Source organism: Dreissena polymorpha, chromosome 15 (assembly GCF_020536995.1).
Source record: "Dreissena polymorpha isolate Duluth1 chromosome 15, UMN_Dpol_1.0, whole genome shotgun sequence".
NCBI classification, from domain to species: domain Eukaryota; kingdom Metazoa; phylum Mollusca; class Bivalvia; order Myida; family Dreissenidae; genus Dreissena; species Dreissena polymorpha.
The window spans coordinates 20663064-20685418 of NC_068369.1; the positions used below are offsets into that span (position 1 = coordinate 20663064).

Genomic DNA, 22355 nt, shown 5'->3' on the forward strand with positions numbered 1-22355 from the left:
TTGTGTCGAAGTACTTTAAACAAGCTTCAATGTATTTGTAAAATGGCTAAAATTCCTGCTTACCACATGGGAGGACCCGGGTTCAATGCCCCGTTGGAGCTCAGAACATTTTCAATTAAATGGCTAATAGAAATACACGAGCTGTGAATAAGTAAACATGTATAAGCTCATGTAAGTTATTCATGGCCATGCGCATGCAAGGCACATTGAAGGAGGTGTGTCTCGTCCTGGAAACCAAAAGAGTGAGAGTTAAATTATTTCATTTCCAACAGTCGTGCTGGGTAAGCTCTGCAGCGGCGAGCTGAGTGTGTCTGTTTATCACTCGGGAGCCCCGGGGTTCAACCCTCAGATGAAGCCTTGAAAGGATTTGCCACTTTTGTTGAATCACTAGATTTGAACGGTACGTTCAACCTTGTGTTTATAACGAGATAAAACGGGTATGAATTAAAAACCAGAATAAACGTTCAGAAGGAGCAATACCAGAAGTGATACCAGAATGTTAAGGACATTTAAGTTTAAAAAAAAATAGCCATTCGAAAACCCATTCATTAATAATGAGAAATGCTCACTTTTCTGTGCAGAGTTGCTTAAACATATTTTTGGTATTGCAATAAATATGAGAAAACGTCGGACATCAATTCTCTACACAGTCTTATAATCCTTCGAAATTGAATTGATTTGTTTTCGTCATTAATATTTTGTCACAATTATCGTAACAAGCAATTTATCGGATTGGTTTAATAATGTTCATAAGTTCCTAATTTCACCATCGTAGGTAATTATATAAACGACACTTTTACAAACCTCAGTTTCAATACGTTTTACTTAATTTTAATCAATTGTAATGAATTTAATGAATCCCAATCAACTTCATTCTCACCATCAAAAGAATCTTCAAGGATACAATAGCATAAATTAATACCATTGCTTATTTAGAACAATACTCCATAAAAGTAATACAATAAAGCACGCCATTGGTCTAAACGGTGTATGTGGAACATTTAGTATTATCAATATTGAATGTTGAACTTTTGACTTTAAGTAAGCAAAACATTAACAGATCAATGGCATGTACATGAGTGATCACTACATTAAATACACAAATAAATTGCAACAATAACATTTTAATTACATACCCCATTTAATATCCCCCAGTTACATCTATACAAATTTAGTATTTACACATAAGTTGCCGCCACGATGTGGTCCGCGATCAGAAACCTGATGTCACATTTCAGTCTGACTCTCACCACTCTGGTCAATTACACGTTCACAAACCATACGTGTGTGTGTTTATGAGGTCATAGAGTGTGTCAAGCTCTCATACCTAATAAACTTAAGTAGACGTACACACACTAGGAAGATTTCTTTTATTACAGCTGCAATATCAAGCTATTTAATTTTTACTGAAAAACTCACATACTTCAGTGAACGGGGATTGAACCTGGATCGCCTAGACGAAAAGCGCATGAACCAACCACTGCGCTAACCGGAACTCCCCACACACCATGCAATCATACTTCCACATAATTATCTCGAAGGCCCCTTAAATTCATACCTCCAAAACTAAGATAAGTAGGTCATTAGTTGAATTTCACGGCGTATCAGCAATTGGCCGGGTCAATCCTGTTCGAGTAAACTTCGTGGGAACAACCAACAAATAAAAATCTTGAATACGGTTTTATATAACAGAATAAGGTTTATATTTTAAAAAAATGTTTGTTTTTGAAAGACAGGTTCTTTAAAACTGTCAATTTCTGTAGAATTATCACTGAACAGATTTGTCGATTTACATTTTTGCATAATGGCGGGAAAAGTGCTGCGTAAAGAAAAGTAGATACGTTTATACTGTTTTAAGTGTATTTAATCACATAATTATAATCATCACTCGTTAGACAAATAATTGTCACAGTTTGAATTGCAATGTTTTGAACACTGCGTCTTGCATATTAATGAAGTTTGGCGCAAATATTTCCGAACTCATCAGTTCACCGGATTTATTTTGCAGAAAATTTTTATAACAATTTTCTCGCAGAGGAACATCAGCCGTTCGGCTTAACAACTTAGACTGCAATACAACATTTATATCAAACCATGAATATAACAGCTAAGATATGTGCAAATAAATCCAACATGAGTTAATTTAGTTGGGTCTTATATAGTAATTGTCAGTCCATACTTTGTGTTGTTAAATTTTGCTTTGAGACTTGTTTACAATTGTATTTCATGATTAAAAGCTTACGTCGAGATCCAAACCTTGGCAGATTGACTCTAATACAATCGGCCACTGCTTAAATGGACTTGTTCACATATTTTGGCATGTTTCAAAGTTTGCCATTTAATGTTTTAAATTGATTAATGTAAACAATGGGTTTAAAGAGCGCCAGTATTAAACAAGAATACAAGTAAAGACAGAAACAAGGTAATCTACATCTGGGCTCGAACCAATGACCCTTGAAGAAGAAGTCTAGCGCTTAGATCGCTCGACCATCCGTGCCGATAAAATAGCAGAGGTATTTTGTACTTTATATTTAACAACATAACTTTGCAAATTTTTCCATCATTTCGCGTTTGTAACGCTTTATAATTTTCAGATTTGTAAGTAGTCAAAAGATTCATATAATTGATATTTTAGATCATGGTAAATGTTCCGTATTACTATTTTCTTGCAAAAAAAACATAATTACAACGAAAATTTGAAAATCTAAAACTTTTTTTATCAATTTTGTCAATTTATCAAAACGTGAACAGGTCCCATTAAAGCGGGTATATACGATCTTACTTAATAATACAAAACAGATAAAAGTAGATGACTAACAAATTAGAGGAAGTATTACCAGAGCATTGACGAATTGTGTGAAAGTTTATTCAATTGCAAATAATTTTCGTTTGTAAACTCAATTTTTCATATTGACACGACTATGGTGCCTGCAACAGTATCGGCGTTATCTTGGTAGTTATGAATTTCATTGAATTCAGCAACGTTTGTTACCTGTTCCAATTGAATGTTTATTAATTTATTTTATTTATCATTCCTCGTTTATTGGCGTCGCCCTGGAGATGGCGACTAGTATGTAATGCATTTTTTCGCTTATGGGAGGAGAAGTTATTTTACGGATCAATGTTTATATATTTTTTTTAGAATATCTTGCATAGTGGTGATTTTTTTTGTAAATTAGTGTAAATAAGTACTGCATTTGTGCCTATTACATTTATTACAACATTTATTGTCAATAATGCAAAGTTAATTGTTTTAATTAATAACTGATCCACAACTGATCAAAGGGGAAAGATCACAGGGACTGGGCAAATACGCGAAACTTCCTGGTTTTGTATAAAAACAAATGATGTTTTGTATAAAAACAAAACATAATCAAAATATATTTATTTTGTGGTTTTTCTAATTTGCTTATTTAGTGGAGAATCAATGTAGTACGATATTTGATGACCTATCGCGCAAGCAAGTTTATTGGAAGGCGTAGTGGTACGAAAACGTACAATGTATTAGTTTGTTAATAGACATGTAATAACGATCGCTATACACAAATTGACCAATTAGCAGTACATAAGTGAACGTCATTCGGAATAGCTCAGTCGGAAGAGCGTCAGACTGAAGTTATTTTCGCAACAGTCATCTAAAGGCTCCCGGTTCAATCCCGGGTTCCGGCACGAACGGAACAGTTCGGCGGCTGACATTGTTTTCAGTCAGGTTAATAAATATAAAAAAGCTTTATTTTATGCAGACATTTTTATAATCCATTTTACTACAATTGGACTTTTTTATTTGGATGCAACGTGGTGACAACGTTAATTAAAATTTCTAACATCACTTAAATATCTTATGAAAAATACACGTGTTTTTATATTAACAAATAAATGCAAACAACACATCTATTATCCATGTATTTGTATGGCTGTCTATCATATGCCTATCCCTACAACATATAGAGCGCGAAACGCGACACGTATTATTGATTGTAACAATAAGTTGCGATAAAGGAAGCAGCCGCTTATCAAGGAGGAGCTGTGTCCCAGCAACCCGTTTCCCTAGAGTCAAGCATTCCTCGGAGTTTTTTTTTAAGAACCACATATAGAGCGCGAAGCGCGACACGTATTACTATCCAGGTGGTATGGGCCCTTTAGCATTATCCGACCATTACGTTCATAGTTATCTTCCTTAGAATTTGAGAAATTTTGAAATCCTTGTTCGAAGTCTAAAATTGTAATCCGATTGTTGCCAAACTTTCACAGATTTTTTTTTATCAATGAGGACCCAACCCAAACTCTATATGAGCAATATCGGACCATAAGTCCAGAATTATGTCTCTTTGAATTAAAAAAAAAGTGAAAAACTGCTTGGTTATGTGATAATGTCAACATTTTTCATCAGATTCTTTCCACACTTACAGTGTCTTCATATCAATGACCATTTTTACCTCATTTAAAATGAGAAACATTGGGACAATAAGTCCAGATTTTTTTCTATTAAATTTGAAAAAATAAACAATTTCCACTTGTTTAAAAGATTTTACAACTTTCGTCTGAATCTTTCGAAACTTGTTAAGTGTTTTTATATCAGTATTACTCGAACCCTATTGAAAATGATGAATATCGGAGCAATAAATCTATTATGATGTTTTACTGAATTTCAAAGTATTGTGAAATGCAGCTTCTTTATACAATTTACAGTTTTATTCCATTTTAATTCAAACTTTTACAGTGTTTTCATATCAATGAGTACTCAACCCCTATCGCAAATGAGCAACGTAAGAATAAGTTCAGAATCATCTCCCCTTGAAGTTGAGAAAAATATGAAATTACGCTTACAAGATGAAGCAGAGATTTTAAAACCTACACAGTTCTGTTCCTTTAATGAAAACTGCACACGGATACCAGTAAAAAAAGAAACCAATGTAAATAAAATGAACTATGAAATAATTGGGAGTTACTACACAAAATCATAGATAATGGTTATTTGGTGGTGTTATAACACAACATCATAACTAATGGTCATTTGGGGGTTATAACACAAAATCATAGATATTTGTTATACCAGTATCTTTTTCTATTTTGTTTAAAATAATCGGCCAATATATTAATATTTACAGTAGAAAAAAATCGTTCCATGTAACTTCATTGGGTGCCTTTTACACTGAAATTCCCGACGCCCTTTGATGCTTTGCATCAATACTTATCTTGTATTCTGTTGTTTTAAAATTGAGAAAATAACATGGTGACATTAAAACCGTAAAAGCAAGTGGATAAAAATGCTATTTTCAATCGAATAATTTATTTGCTCTGAAATTACTTATATTTTCTTCTGTGTATGATCAAGCACAAACAGACTTCTAATCGTAATAATTTAAGTATTCAACTTTATATGTCAGAATTATGGTTACGATAAGATGACTACCGGTGGTTTTACTCTATTCCAATGCCAAGCATGTTGTGTATTACATGGCGTTTTTAATTAGTTGCACGATTTTTGTATAAGCATCTGAAATTTGTTTAGCAATAACCATTTCACATAAATAGCATTAATACTTTACGTGTACCTCAATAAATCATTTATTATTATCTCATATACAAGACGCTGTTGTTGTGTGTTTTTTATTCATAACAAATCAGAAGCAATATCATATGCATTGCCAGACAAATTATTGTTATATGGCGATGACTACTTTTTCATGTTGATTTTTCATGAACTTCATAACCAACAACAAGCAATTTCAGTTTAGTTGCACTGAAAATGCACGATGACTTCATTTTCATTAATACACACTCTGTAGGCGAAATGTTGAATGGTCTGACAGGTACAGTACTACTTTTGGGCTAACAAACCCTTCATGGAAACCATTTATTTGGACACACGTGGTTCATATCCTGCAGCGATATCGTCATTTATTTCTTGACGACTTTTCTGTCTCAGGCTTTTTTCGATGGAATCCGGATTTGGCCATAGCACAGGCACTGTGACTTTTATTTGCTCTCCTTCCCGCCAAACAGCTATTGGTTTTATCCTTTGTCGCACGTTCCTAGTTTGACCGACGGAATCCTCGAGCATTACGTCACATTCTTCTATTTTCAGAACGGTTACATCAGCGGATAAACCCTTCGTCAAGGAACCAGTTTCAGTTTCAATGCCGTAGGCCTTAGCAGGTGATGACGTCACTGAATTAATAATATCTACCAATGGCATTCCAAGGTGTAAAAATTTCGTCATAACTGTTGGAAGGTCATAGGCTGGGCCATCTTTATTTACTAGATGCAAATCAGATCCTGAAATAACACATTATCATATTTGTCATCAAAGCACCGAATAAGTGATAAGAAGTATTATTTATCATTGTTTAAAACATCGTCGTCGAACTCCACTATATGCAGTCTCTAATCACTACTTGATGACACTACACTAAATATTCGGCACAATTTGAATTAACCATTCCCATGTACATGTGTATATGTTTAACAAAAACGTGATTTTATTGGTTGAAAGATGTTCATGACTTGGACAAACAACCACTTGAACTCCTGAATAACAATTCATGAAAACGAAGATTTTCTAGCCAATTATGAAGGTTAAACAGTAGGTATAGCGTTTAATATCAAAGAGAAACGATAGTTGTACATTATACCCAACATATCCGGGAAAAAGTTTTGACTAGTAGCGAGTTCAGCCACAGTCCAGTTCATTGCGCCTGCGCCATGCCCCACGTCGAACAAAACTCCACGTGATCTTGCATCAATGACGTCACTATGAACCTGACCCGTATTGACGTCAATAATGGTGTTTGGGTAACCATGAAATGTGTGCGTGTAAATATCCCCGGCTCTTAGATCACCTGGGCAACCAAATGTGGCTTTCGGATCTAAGAAAATACGTTTTTAAAGAACATAAGTACATTAAATATAAAAAATATAATAATTTTAAGAGTCTCTGCCATGATTAAAACAAACGTCAATTCATGTGAAAGTATAATTTAGTGCGGTCATTGAAACGTCAATCGTGATCGTTCTGAATGTCATATCCATATCCAGACATAGCGATTCCATTTGGATTTAGTATTAAATGTACTTTTAACAGTATTATTTTTTATATATGATAGAAAGGTATCTGAATTTGACTATAACAGTTCTTGTTGACATGATTAATAACCAATGAACGTCAAAAAAGAGCTTACTATTACTATTATCACAGTTGCGTGTTAACATGTGTTTATAGTAAGTAACTCTTCGAACCTAATGACTTTTGTGTCGGAACCGTTGACACACTGTGATGCGTCATAAGTGGTACCGAACAGCGTTCGGCTACTGCTAGAGCCCGTCTGAAACACATTGTCATTTGAACATTTCAAAGAAGAGCATATTATTCATGTATCCTTTATTGATAATCCATTTTGATGATCCACCATTTAAGACGTTCTGCTGTAAAAGTTTTATACTTTGGCTTGACTTTGTATTTTGGGGTAAATTCTTATGACCCATAGATGTTCGTATTACAGTTCGACGGCGAAAAATGCATTTTATATCTTGGTCGGGTATGTGACGTCTGAATACTATCCTTTACTTTAACTCATATGTGGATTTATGGACTATTTATTAAACTTACTGCACTTTTATTATAACAAAGCGTGCTCCTAGTTGTTTACAAAATTTACATTTAGTTTTACATGACCAAATCAAAACCTAAAACATGAACCATATATTTGCCCCAAAAAGGTTTTAGTTAGACAATCCACCTGAAGGCTTCGTTTTCAGTTTTTCCCATGTTGCAGACGTCCAAAGATAGCCTGACCTTTACACCGACAATGACGTCACGGTTATAATTGATGCACTGCGCGCATGCGTCCTCGTCGAGTACAGCCAGGGTGTCGGACTCGCCTCCGCCCGCTGTAATTGTATCACGTTTAGCACAAAATCGTAAGACGTAATTATCGACCACATTTGTAGTCCAGAATTGAATACATCTTACCAATGCACACACATATATCAACAATATTACATTAACAGACATGTGTTATACATTTGTATAAAATATGAGGTACTTCTTTATTATTTAGTATTTAATGTTATATAATATATAAATTTGCGCTGGAATGGTTACTAAAAGCAGGAAGCAATGTAAGTCAATATGAGCAAATTTTAGGTCGACCTAGCCCTCAAACCGTTAAACCCGCATAATGCCATTTGTCGTTGAGGTGATCCAAGTTTTAAGCATTTGTGCTTATAGAAGGTCATTTTATTCCCTTTTATAATATTCTGGACGATTTTCATGGTATGCTATATTTACAATTAAAGTCTCTATAACGCCCAAAATCAACGAAAATTTCGTAAAGTATTTCGTAAAATAAAGTTAACACCTAAACAATCAGTGTTACTTATAGCAATATCCACAATTTCAACGCTAGATGTGGTATGATTACATAGATTTTGTAGATGCAAAATGCTCGTTTTAATTTATTTGTGACCACAATAAATTGCATGTAAATTTCCTGCGAATATATCTATTAATGCGATACACGAACACTAAAATGGTACCATGTTAAAATCATAATAAAAACGAGCATTTTGTATCCACAAACTTCTATTTTACCAGACCACATCTGGCGTTGAAATTTCGACAATGGCCATAAGGAACAATAATTTTTTATTGTTTAGCTTTATTTTACGAAATAGTGTACGAAATTTTCGTTGATTTTGAGTAGTAATGTTACTTTAAATCAAATCACTTTCTATACAAATATACCCCCTGCCGAGCACCCAGACGCCGCCAGCCCATGCAGTGCTATGTGGAGGAGGCACTTGACTCGTGTTTTGGAGCGCTCCACAACGTACTTCCGGAGGCCCATGAACGTCGTGGCGCCTGAAATGTGGGGACTCGTGTAACAGTTGAAACCGGTTTAGACCCCAAAATGCTTTGAAATGACATTTTAATTGCTTGCTGTCTGGTTTGCGCAGTGGTTGGTACATGCGCATCCTATGTGTGTGCTCAGGGTTAAATCCCAAATCCCGGCGCTTATTAGTTTGGTTTGTGGTCAAAACACCGGACAATTGGGGTTTCCTTCGGGTACTCCGTATTCTCTCCACAGAATCAAAATTAAATATCTTTCAGTAAACACTGAATAGTTGGACATTGCCGCTGTAATTGAAATTTCGTCCAATAAGTATTCAGGTAAATAAGCAAATTAAGTAGGATTGCTTGAAAACACTCCGGATCCTCACATAATGTAGCCTCGGGCGCGGTAAGACCTTAACAACTTTGAAATACACACACACGCGCGCACACACCTGCATTACGATAGCCAAAGTTTTAACTGTTTAACGTATTGTTTTGTCAACTTTATTTCGACTATTGGGCTCTGAAAAATGGCATACCAATAGAATCTGTAAATAACTTCAATTACCTTGGGCTGGTATTTAAATATACAGGAAACTTTAATCTAAATCAAGAGCATCTAGCCGGAAAGGCCCTTAAAGCGATGAACCTTTTATTACACAAATGTAAAATTTATGACCTAAAACCAAAAGTTCTATGCCAACTATTTGATGCATTCGTTGGTTCTATTTTAAGTTATGGGTCAGAGATATGGGGCTACACACAGAGTAAAGAAATTGAAAGGATTCACTTAAAGTTTTATAAGCGTTTACTAAATGTCCCCACAAATACATGCACTGCCGCAGTCTATGGAGAACTGGGTAGATACCCTCTGTTTATAAATCGCTACGTTCGCATTTTAAATTATTGGCTCAATATTATTTCGACTGATAATATTATCTTAAAGCGTATCTATTCCCATGCTGTAGCCGATTGTGACGATGGTAACCGAAATTGGGTGCACAATATAAAAAAATATGTTTAACGAATACGGACTTACTTTCTTATTTGATAATGCGCATTTTTTAGATGTAAATTCATGTGTATGTACCTTTAAAAACAGGGTAATAGATAACTTTAAACAAGAATGGTATCGTTCCCTTGAACGTAGCTCTGTGCTCGATATGTGTAGGCAGTTCAAAGCTACCTTAGAATATGAAACATATTTAAATGAAGTCCCTAGAAGCCTAAGATATTATTTTTGTAGATTGGGAATGTCTGCCAATCCTTTACTAATCCAGACTGGGAGACACATTAATAAACCTAGAAATGAAAGATATTGCTTGTACTGTTTAAATAACAACACATTTGATATAAAAGACGAATACCACTTTGTATGTATATGTCCTTGCTTTTCCGATTTAAGAAAAAAGTATATAAATAAGAAATATCGTATACGACCATCAGTGTTTAAATATACTAGTATACAGTTATTGAAAAGTGTAAATAGAACTGAACTTATCAAATTATCTTCATTTATAAAAGAAGCATTAGGTGTACGTTCTGCCTTTTATAACAGTATTGTGTAATTGTTCATCTCCACTGCCTATTGGCAGTCATTAATAAACCGACTCTAATTAACTATTGTTACATGAATAATACTTACTTTTTTCTTACTCTTTATAAACTGTATGTTTATTCAATAACCATTGCTGTAATGTATTTCTTATACACCATTGTTTAAATGAAATGTTGTTAGTGTGTAAAATTCACGTTGTCACTTTGTAAACTATTTCTTGTGTTATAGACGATGTACCATGTACAAGTCTGAAATAAACTATCTATCTATCTATCTATCTTTACTGAGAGAATCTGGAAAATGCTATACCGATGGCTCCGTAATATGAATCCGCTTTCCTGTGCTAAAAACTTATATTTATACATGTATAATGTATGGTATTACAAAACTTCAAATTCATGTTGACCTTCAATGAATCTCCCTTTGAGGGAAGTAGCTGTAATCGTATCTCACAGATGATATAATTGTTGCAAATAATTAGACACGGATAACGTTTAATGTCGCGATTCTAGTGGGCATAAAATCTGTTGTTTTTTTTATTATTTGGTGAACATATTTTAATTTGCAAGTAGTTTGGTTAACATACATATATAAACGCTGTCGTCAGTTAAATGAAATCAAAAGGCATGCTTGTTATGCCTACATACACAAAATATTTACATAGACAATATGGTATGGCTTTATATGTTACGTTGCCAAACACAAAGTAAAAAGGAATGGTCTTGGCAAACGCTTATACAATACAGCTGTAAAAAAGCCGTACAATGGTCCACGTGTGCAAACCTGAACTTCCAGCATCAATCACCGTTGTTACTCCCCTTGCCAAACAGCAGTCGTCCGCGTTGATGCTTATGGGTGTAGCGTACTCATAACAGTGCACGTGAGCGTCAATTAAACCTGGCGTCACGAGGCATCCACTGGCGTCAAATATCTCGCGTGGTTTGAAGTCGAGGTTTTCTCCTACCGCTAAAATCTTACCATTGTTGATTGCAACTTTTAGCTGTCCGTCCAAGTTATTTGCTGGATCGATCACTCTACCGTTTTCAATCAATAGATCGACCTCCATTGTATGATTTCACGCAATTTAAGTTATGAATAACGCTTATCAATGTGCTTGAGTCTTGTACAGCCTTTTTAGAGGTTTGCATCAATTTAACAGCAGAACGTTCTTGTGTATAAACCCTCATGATAACTTCATAAGATACGACAAGATTAGCCAAAGGCAAAGTCTATAAATAGAGTAAACTCGGTTAGACAGCCAGCTATAACCGAAGTATTTATCAACGTTGGGCAAATACATCCTCGCGTATTATAGCAAGTTATACTGTGTAAAGGCTAATCTAAATTAAGAAGAAAATAAGTGCTCTGCAGCAAATACAATATACAAGTCACGGCATTCACAAAAACGCATCAAAAAGGAAATAATATGGAATAACAAGTCAATAACAGCCAACGGAAAAACATTATTTTATCGCGATTGGTATGACAGAGGGATAAAATACATATATCAACTTTTTTACTTCAGAAATAGAACCATGTATAATTTTGAAAACATTAAATACCTCTACGACATCATTAACAACGACTTTATGAAATTCAATACCATAATCACATCTATCCCAACAGAATATTAAACTGAAGAAAGCATTCATAACCTCGATATCAATCAACCAGACGAAACTTTGTCAAAAGCAATAATCAAAACAAAATACCCTATTAAATTCATATACAATATTCAGTTACAAAACGAGGACAATGACATTCTAGAAAACAAATGGAACACGAATTTTACCGATATAGACTCAACCACTTCGAAAAAAATCCATATTGTTCCCCACATTTCAACCATCGACATGTCTTTACGCAGCTTTCAATATAAATTTATCATGCGAATTGTCCCCACAAACACACATCTTTTTAAATGCAAACTTAGCAACAGCACATTATGTGATTTCTGTCAATCACATATTGAAACAATAGACCACTTATTTTGGGAGTGCCAACACATTCAAATAATATGGAAAAAGATGGAAACGTTTCTTGCCAGTAAAAACATATTAATTGAAATAAATAAAACTCATGCTTTCTTTGGATGCACTGAGAAAAAACTACACTCTGATGTATTTAACTTTATTGTGATACTATTAAAATCTTTTATATTTAAAATGAAATACAAAAAATGCATACCAACCTTTCCTCACTTTATTGAATACCTAAATACGAGAATAAAAATTGAATCTGAGATTGTCCTTGTAAAAAATAAATATGAACAACACCAAAAAAAATGGATTCAATTAGGTGAATCATACATTCTACAAACCATCAATAATGCTACCCAGACAACTTTTATAGCAAAACTATTTTTTTAATCCTTCTAAAAACAAAAACAAATACTTACAACAATTCCATTGAAACAAATCTTGTTGTAAAATATTTTCTTTACTTTTTCTAGAAATAAAACCTCTATGTTTAGTAAACATAATTATTAGTTTTATGTTTTTGCTATAAATCACAAAGCTCTTTATATTACATAGGCAATGTAATCAATTTTTAAAATATAATCACGCATACGCTAAATATTTGATATGTTATAGTTCAAAATGTACATTATTTTCATACACTTTCTTATGTTTTTGCCGTATTCTAGTAAGTATGGATGTAAACTACATTGTAAAGAAATGTGAAAAATAAATGAGAAAAAAAAGAAGAGAATAAGTAATACATCGTAGTGTTAAATTAAACTCGTGTTTTACAGATTAAATTGCGCTTTAAAGTACCACTTTTTATATTTTGAAACAACAATTCCTACCATACAGAGTATGTGTTTAAATGAATAAATATTTGGAGATCTAGCATTATTAAGGACTATTATTATACACACCATTTGTACTAAACCCCGTCGACATGTGTGTACCCATACTTAGCAGCGGCTATAAATTACCTATATAAGTACTGCAGCCTTAGTCGCGAAAGGACTTAAACCAATTTGTGTATGAATATGCTTATTGAAATAAATCCTCTGCGTTTTTATCTACAGCATACCAAAAAACAAACGATCGAAAATCGGAAAACATAAAGAAGCACCAAACAACTTACATGTTTTAGACGTTTTAGACTATTGGCGCGAGTCAAAATGCTTTACTAGATATAGTCAGATATGTCTTTTGTGGGTTCGATTTAACAGGGCAGCAAATCGATGAATTAATGTGCCTCACGTGAAATCTTACAGGAATGTCTGGATCCTTAAGAGTGAGATAGAAAGGAGTGTCCAAGCGTTCGCTTATAAGAACTTTTTTATCTTAGGAACCTAACATGTGCAATTTTGGTTATACGCAAAAGGTGTGTGTTTCAACATTATATGAACAAACAAGTATGATTTATAGCGTGATTTGTCCCGATATAAATACTTTTATTTTTAAGCATGTTTTAGACATAACATCCACTTAAAAGTTAAAACTGATAGAAATGGTGTTACATTTTCTTGACGGTTTGTATACTTAACAAACTCTGACCCAATTTATTTTGTTTTTTTCTGGTTATGCCCCCCTCCAATTTTACATTGTTATTCTACAATTGGGAGTAACGAAACATTGCCGATTATTCAAATTATCATTAATAACTAAAATTTCAGACTTTAATTTAAAAAAAAAAAAGTTCCCAAGTTTAAAATTTGACATTATTATGCGTAACCTGAAAAAAGAAGCCTCATATCAATATATAATAAACTTATCGTGTTTCGCAGAAGCAGTTAAGAATATTCAAGTCTCAGCAACATATATTTGATAAATTTATGATATAAAATCGGTTAACCGGTTAATCGGTTAATGAGGGATTTCTGAAAAGTTGTATATGATACTTTAATTAAATCGTACCATAACAATCTCAAATAGATTGCAATCCAATCAATACAATTTAACAATAGAGTATAAACACCTCACTGCTAAGAGGAAGACAAATAATTTAGTGCCTTTGAGTTATAGAACACTAATATTATAATCTTCAAACTATTATAGAAGTAAATGATATTGTTTTCTTTAAAATATGAACATATACTGTCCAATGTGTGCATTTTTGATTAATTGGATAGATTTTATCCATCAGGAGCAAAAATTTGCAACTACACATTTTTCTATTTTTTCAAGAAATAAATAGAACCTGTCTGTTTTCCTAACTTGGCAGTCAAGATCTCATTTTTAAAATAAAAAATACTTCGGTGGCATTTTGAACTTACAATGAACGCACTTGCATATTGTATTTTGCACGTTTCACCATTTATAGATTTTGCACAACTCTGTTCTGTATACATTAAAAAGTAACAACTGGATATGCAACGAATTAATTGTGAATGCAGTGTCTACTTATAATACTAAAAGAGTTTAATTGCTACACAGCAAAATACTTTCTATAGGGTAACGATAACGATTGTATCAGTAGAATGTAACCGTATACGTATATTACTTGGATTACTTTGGATTTATTCGCCAGCCTCAATGGAAACCAATGAAAACAACAAAATGGTTTCAAGTTCCATAAAAGGTAAAATCTCGATTTGCATTAAATGTTCAATTATTTAAGGTGACCATGATTATAGATAAAACAATGTTATTTTAACTATTTAAAACAAAAGTGTATTATTGTTTCACCTATTTATTTCGTCGTTTGAATGCAACCGTTTCTAACAAATTTATACAAGAATTGTTAATGTTATCAAATTGAAGGCTGAAATTTGGTTGAAAGTGTAGCCTTTTCTAGAGAAGATTTAGCATGATAAAAATGTACAAAGTGCTGCTTAAAAAAGGGTCAATGTAAGGGAGGCCAGATGATCCGTGTGGGAATGTTTATCTGTACACAGTGTAACTTGGTGTGAAAAATTTATCTATTTATGTTGGTTATAAGCACGTTGTGAAATGTTGCAATAACTTTGTATCAACAGATTATTCATTAATTATATTTAATACACAACTTTGCATAAATGAATACATAACAACAAACACATTTTGGATGTGAACAAAAACAAAAGCACGCATGTGTTACATGTCAATCTGTAGTAAATGTGTATTCTTGGACATAACGAAAACTGCATTTAGTTCAACATTGTTTTGGCACAATACTGGCTGGATTAAGCTCCCTGTAGTAATCTGTATCATGTACTTTGGTTCTCATAATATCGGCCCTTCTGACTGGTTGCTAAAATATGTTTATATGCACATGTGCTTGTTCTAAAATTAGTATTTTTAAGGAAAAATGAAACTCTTGCTCATGTTGATCTTAAAATATTTTTACATTTTATTCAAAATAAGCGGCATATAAAGCATTTGATAAAGCTACTAATCATCAATATGGGCTTTATATGCATATATGACCATACTTTACACATATGCAGGATGTCCGTTTTTCGAAGAGTGGGGCTCATATTCTTTAAAGCGGGTATATACGATTTTTATATGTGCTGAATTGTAAAATATTGATACAAATATGTTATAATAACACACAATATGCAAGAAAAATGATACATTTAAGTCGAATTTCATAAAATACAGCAAATACAAATTAGCGCCCCGAGCCGATTGTGACGAAGATAATACGTAATTATTTTCCTACAATAACCGATGCATTCGTCTTTTTAGTAAGTGTTCGTGTGTCGTATGAATCGATATCGCTGCAGGAATTTCAAATGAACCGTTAAACTAAATTTAGATTCACATCGTACATGCAAGATATACATGCTGGCGAATTCGGCTGTACAGCCTTTTTCGATTTCAGAATTAAATATCTGGCTTATTTAGCATTTTTCGACACATGTTTTTCTTAACTTTTATTTTAGTTTATATTGAAATATATGTATAATAAGTTTTTTACACATTTTATATTAATTAATAAATATTTGACAAGATCGTATATACCCGCTTTAAATACGCTTGGATATTCTAACTAGTAAGATTCCTTACAAACATTTGCTAAATGCTTTACAAATTATGTTATTGTTTTGCAGGTGTCAGCTGGCTTATGATCCTGGTTATGGCAATAAAATGTGATACTGCAATGGTCAATACATTATAAAAGGGATATAATTTAAGACAGGAGACAAGGCTACTCAAAAGCTGAGAGAAAAATGACTAAGAATCACTTTGCTACATTAGGAGTGAAGCCTGGGGCTACAGAAGATGAAATCAAGAAAGCCTATCGCGGGTTGGCGAGGAAATTCCACCCAGACAAGAACAAGGATGCTGGAGCAGAAGAGAAGTTCAAAGAAATATCTGCCGCCTACGAGTTTTTAAAGAACATTGACAGACGGGAAATTCATGAAAGGGAAGTGAACAGGCCTAAACCAGCGACAACTCAACCAACAACTACCAACTTCACAAGAAATGAACAGAAAACTAATAATTTTGGGACGTATGAGTCTTCATGGTCAAAGAAATTTGGAGAGAGTTCTGATAAGCGTTACAATGATTCTACTTTTGGACATTTTGCAGACGAGGGCAAAGAAATGCCATTTTTCACGAGAAAGGATAAACCACCGAAGTCAAAACCAAAAAAGAAAGAACCCAGCCCAAAAGCAAGCAAATCCAGACCGAGACGTCCATGGTCTCAAGGTTGGACGGATCCAGACACCAGCGATTACTACGAATATTCGGAACCTCAGACTCCGAAAACGAACTTTTCCTTCGCCTTCAAGTCGTTTGTGGATGATCTTGGGATGTCATTTGAGACGTTTTTCATGGGTCAGCCAATGCATTCTGGAGTGTTTGAATTTTCTGCATTTTTCGATGAGCCGTTCGATGAGTTTTTTGGCCAGGCACAAGGTAAGCAAGGTAAACGTGTATGTTCTAATACGTTACAGGTGTGCAAAGGATATAGCCTTTTCACTTTGCTTCTGAGTGGGAAAGAATTAAGAATGGGAATTTGTTAGAGGTCTGTTTTTTTACGTTTTTAGCTCATCTATTTTTTGAAAAAAAATTATGAGCTATTGTCATCACCTTGGCGTCGGCGTCTGCGTCGGCATCGGCGTCCGGTTAAGTTTTGCGTTTAGGTCCACTTTTCTCAGAAAGTATCAATGCTATTGCATTCAAACTTGGTACACTTACTAACTATCATGAGGGGACTGGGCAGGCAAAGTTAGATAACTCTGGCGTGCATTTTGACAGAATTATGTGCCCTTTTTATACTTAGAAAATTGAAAATTTTGGTTAAGTTTTGTGTTTAGGTCCATTTTATTCCTTAAGTATCAAAGCTATTGCTTTCATACTTGCAACACTTACTAACTATCATAAGGGGACTGTGCAGGCAAAGTAATGTAACTCTGACTGGCATTTTGACAGAATTATGTGCCCTTTTTATACTTAGAAAATAGAAAATTTGGTTAAGTTTTGTGTTTAGGTCCACTTTATTCCTACAGTATCAAAGCTATTGCTTTCATACTTGCAACATTTATAAACTATCATAAGGGGACTGTGCAGGCAAAGTTATGTAACTCTGACTGGCATTTGGACGGAATTATGGGCCCTTTATACTTAGAAAATTGAAAATTTTGTTAAGTTTTGTGTTTTGGTCCACTTTACCCCTAAACTATCATAGATATTGCTTTCATTCTTGGAACACTCGCAAACTATCATAAGGGTACAGTAAAAGGACAAGTTGCATAACTCTGGTTGTCATTTTTACGGAATTATGGCCCTTTTTTGACTTAGTAACTTTGAATATATGGTTAAATTTTGTGTTTCGATCCACTTTACTTCTAAAGTATCAAGGCTATTGCTTTCAAACTTCAAATACTTTCATACTATCATGAGGTTACTGTACCTGGCAAGTTGAATTTTACCTTGACCTTTGAATGACCTTGACTCTCAAGGTCAAGTTATTGAATTTTGCTAAAAATGCCATAACTTCTTTATTTATGATTAGATTAGATTGATACTATGACAAAACTACTCTTACCTGACATACCACAATAGACTTCACCCAAACCATCCCCTGTGCCCCCCCCCCCCCCCGAATCACCCCCTCCCCTATTTTTTTTTTTTTTTTTTTTTTTTTTTTAAGATCATCTCACAAATGACCACCACACCCTCACACTATACTATACCCCACCCCGACCCCCAAATTGGTTTTTTTTGAAAGGGTTAAAAAACACAAATATTTATTTTTATTATTTTATGTTTGAAATACCGTCCAACCATCGCACCCAAGAATACATCCCCCCCTCCCCCCCCCCCCCCCCGAAATTCCTACCCCCCCCTATTTTTTTTTTTAAGATCATCTCACAAATAACCACCACACCCTCACACTATACTATACCCCCCCCCCCTGAACCCCCCCCTAAATTTTTTTTTAAGATCATCTCACAAATGCCCACCACACCCTCACACTATACCCCCCACCCCCACCCCATTTTTTTTTTTTTTTTTGAAACGGTTAAACAACACAAATATTTATTTTTATTCTTTTATGTTTGAAATACCGTCCAACCATCGCACCCAGGAATCCCCCCCCCCCCCCCCCCACCCTCTCTCCTTTGTGATTGAAAATGAGAGTCCCTTCATCTTAAAAAGAAAATTGATGAGCGGTCTGCACCCGCAAGGTGGTGCTCTTGTTTTAGTTTCTTAGACATAATGGTATTTGAAGCAATTGACTGAAACTGGTTACTGTAATGCTTGATTAACAATGGGTTCCATGTAGAAATTCATGAAATGATACTAAATGTATTGTCTCAAAAGAGTGTGCTCTTTACTTTCTTTTTGCCAAATTGTTAAACTAGCTACCATTTGTTCAGTAGACCCTTTTTGTACACTTATTTTATTAGCTTTAAATAAAGGTACACATGTAATTTAATAATCTATCTGAAGGATAAAAGGTTACAATACACTAAATGATCGCTTCATGTAGGGCTGTACTCTCTAAAAAAATATCATAGTTGACAGGAAGGCATGTTTTACACTTTTTACCATTATTCGGGTGTTATCTTGCGGTGATAATGGTAGGGCATGAATAGGTGTTCACTACTGAATCCCTGAAATATGATACACGTGAAGACTATAGTAAACCATTGCACTAGAAAAGGTTACATTCCACTAAGAAACGGCCGAAAAAAAAAGTTGCAAAAACAGTCGATTTTGATTTGTGTCAAGTTCTTTCTTGCTTTGTACATGACATATCTTTTTTATTGCATAAATCGATTCTGCTTAGAATGGCCTTTAAGAAAAGGTATGGTTATGGGGGTCTCTATGTGCAAAATGTTGCATTTATTTTCGCTCAAAGTTGTCGCATTTACATTGAATGATATAGGGAAATTATTTAGTGTATTATGACCTAAAATATAAAGTAAAACTTATAAGGTGTGTCAGCAGTATACTGTTAAAATGAAGTAACTACTGTAGACATCAATAAACCAGACTCAAAGTAATTGACTGAAATGAAAAATTCCTTTACTACTAACAGTAACATCGATAATGTTACAACTAAAATGTCTTTATTATATACTTGATAATGTATTTGTTCTGACTTAACATTGTATATTGGTCAATACTAATCATATCGAAAATTGCAACCAGCACTGTTTTGTATTACAGATGTATTCAACAAAAGTAAGAAACAAAAAATGTTAGAAAATGTTGATAGATGTTTTTTTCTTTTGTCTAATATTGTGGCTGTATACATGTTCTGTACTTTAACCCATATTCACCTCTCGAGTGTATGCTTTTACTAGGTAACTTTAGCACGACTAACACACCCCGGCGACCCAGAAAACGTAACGTTGCACCAGAACGAGGCAAAAATGGGCTGGACCCGGAGTACATGTTTAATTTCGGTGAAACTCAAAATGATGCACAAACTGGGCGAAGGGATAAAACGTTTGTGTTTGATGATAAAACCAACAGGAAATATGATTCTGACGATGGTAAGGGAATTTTGCACAGTTGGAGTAATGCATTACAATTTAACATGATTACTCCTGCTAACTAGTGTTAATATAGCTCATCGAGATTAATCTGATATTAACATTTATGTTTGAACATAATAACAGTGTTTTTCTCACCACTTTGTGAATATGACCTATTCCCTTGTCATAAGGATTTTGACTATGATTTTTTTTTACAATTTGAGGGTTGATTGAATTGTTTTGGTACTGCAATGTTGTTAATTAGATAAAAGAAGACAAAATGATGAACTGTCATTTATCTCTTTTTAACCATGGGAATATTTTACATACCAGGTAGTTCAAGTCTGTAAATTATGCTAATAGGGTTCTCAAGTATCAGGTTAATGCTTGGGTAATAATTCTTTCAATTATTAATTATTCATACACATTTTATAAATTCATTGAATTTCATTAACCCATTTACATCTGTAATATCCTAATCACCATTATCTGATAATCAATGACATACTTGAAAACAACAACAACAACAGAATTTTAAAAACAACTTGTGCATTATTGTCCCCTACCGGTTTCACTGGAGGGGACTTATGGTTTGCGCTCTGTGTGTCCGTGAGTCCGCGTGTCCGTGAGTCCGTCAGTCTGTGACACTTTTCTAGATCCTGCGATAACTTTAAAAGTTCTTCATATTTTTTCATGAAACTTGAATCATGGACAGGTGACAATATGGAAATTATGCAAAATTATCATTTTCTTCCTACATCAAAAATTCTGATTGCTATGGCAACAAATATATTTAAAAAAAATTGACAATGGTTGATCCGGTAGGGGACATATATTGCTTGGCAATAGTTTTGTTATAAATAAAGATAAGTGGGCGGTATTCACAAAGTTTTTCAGGAAAATGTTATTAATAAGAAAATACATTCAATTCATTCAGCCTCTGTCTATGTTATTTTATGGGAATTTAACATTTGTATTTTTTAAACAATTTAAGTTTGATACAGTGATTAATTTTTCAACCTTTTGTTTGCAGAATAAATCAGATTTCTGACATTTTAAGTTTAGTGCAACTTAAGTTTGAATTTCTTTAAAGAGCTTTGTGAATATTGGTTTGGTAATACCGGTAATAAGAAAAAAAAAATCTTAGTAATAGAAAAAGTCCAGTTTCTGAATTTTTGCTGCATAAGCATATTTCAAGATTTTCTTATCTGACAGATCTGGATTGTTTCAATTCCTGTGGATTGGTACTGGGCTAACAGGTGGATACAGGAATTTCCTATCACTGAGGCAGTGGTATCTTTCTTAGATAGTCTCACTGTCTGATAATCAGGTATAAGAATGTTCACATCATATAAGGCCAAGAAATGCTAGATGCTGTTCTGATGAATATATGTGGTAGGTTGGGCGGAATTAATTGAAAATAAGTAAAACTACAACATCTGAATGTCACAATGTCCATGTCTCTGTAATTTACTTGAATGACATAAGGGGGTGGTTAGAATGAAAACACCAAAAGGGATTTAATGCTTTTTTAATAGGGATGCAAGAGGTTAACCAGTTATCATCTCCAAACAATCAGTTCGCTGGTTAAATTACACAGTTACCGGTGATTTTGTCAACATTTAGAATCATAGGAGTAATTGGTAGTTTGAGTTTTGAGGCAGTTTTTATATTGATTGCATTCAAGTAACAATGCTCTATAAAAGTTGAAGTGCAGCTCTTATGCAAAAAATCATAAAATAGTATATATTAACCCTTTACCACTTAGATATGTATCCTCATACATTTGTAGTCCCTTGGAAAGTACATTTAATTAAAAACCTTTCTTGCTAGATTCAAGTTGTTAAGGCTTCATCTTCAAACCTTAGATACTGATGAGCAGCAAACAGCATAAAACCTGAACAGACTGTGAGTTACTCGCAGCCTGTTCTGTTTCATGCTGTTTGCAAAAGCCATTTTCACTTGGCATTTTATGGGAAAAAGGGTTAAGTTAGTTTGAAATGAAAAACATTAATTATTATTTTGGCCTGATCATTAAAATACAGAGTACCAAACCATATGTCTCTGTGGTATATCATTAA

General features: G+C 33.9%; 2 protein-coding genes across 5 annotated transcripts in view; one reads left to right on the forward strand and one right to left on the reverse strand.

The window, feature by feature from the left end:
* Positions 1–5596: 5596 nt before the first annotated feature.
* Positions 5597–11599, reverse strand: LOC127860623 (deacetylase EF_0837-like). 2 transcript variants are annotated; one of them, XM_052398832.1, is made up of 6 exons: positions 11373–11599; positions 8747–8863; positions 7740–7890; positions 7240–7325; positions 6636–6869; positions 5597–6279 (listed from the first exon to the last, which is right to left on the reverse strand). In XM_052398832.1, the coding sequence occupies exons 1-6, from the start codon at positions 11458–11460 to the stop codon at positions 5858–5860; spliced, it is 1098 nt and encodes a 365-aa protein (XP_052254792.1). In that variant the 5' UTR covers positions 11461–11599; the 3' UTR covers positions 5597–5857. The 2 variants fall into 2 exon arrangements, with proteins under 2 accessions (XP_052254792.1, XP_052254791.1); XM_052398831.1 differs by having other exon boundaries at positions 11178–11597.
* Positions 11600–14866: 3267 nt separating this feature from the next.
* LOC127860403 (uncharacterized) overlaps positions 14867–22355 on the forward strand; it is a 32575-nt gene continuing 25086 nt past the window's right edge. For all 3 annotated transcript variants that reach the window (XM_052398458.1, XM_052398459.1, XM_052398460.1), the window contains exons 1-3: positions 14867–14930; positions 16387–17200; positions 20101–20292. In XM_052398458.1, the coding sequence (XP_052254418.1) occupies positions 16507–17200; positions 20101–20292 (886 nt within the window). In that variant the 5' untranslated portion in view covers positions 14867–14930; positions 16387–16506. The remainder of the gene's footprint in view (positions 14931–16386; positions 17201–20100; positions 20293–22355) is intronic.

Excerpts from the sequence above, each read along its gene's own strand:
- LOC127860623 (XM_052398831.1), bottom strand. The coding sequence starts at position 11,460 with ATGGAGGTCGATCTATTGATTGAAAACGGTAGAGTGATCGATCCAGCA. Across the intron at positions 8,864-11,177 it reads GATTGATGCTGGAAGTTCAG|GCGCCACGACGTTCATGGGC; the intron begins GTTTGCACACGT and ends CCCACATTTCAG. Across the intron at positions 6,870-7,239 it reads TCCGACACAAAAGTCATTAG|ATCCGAAAGCCACATTTGGT; the intron begins GTTCGAAGAGTT and ends GTATTTTCTTAG.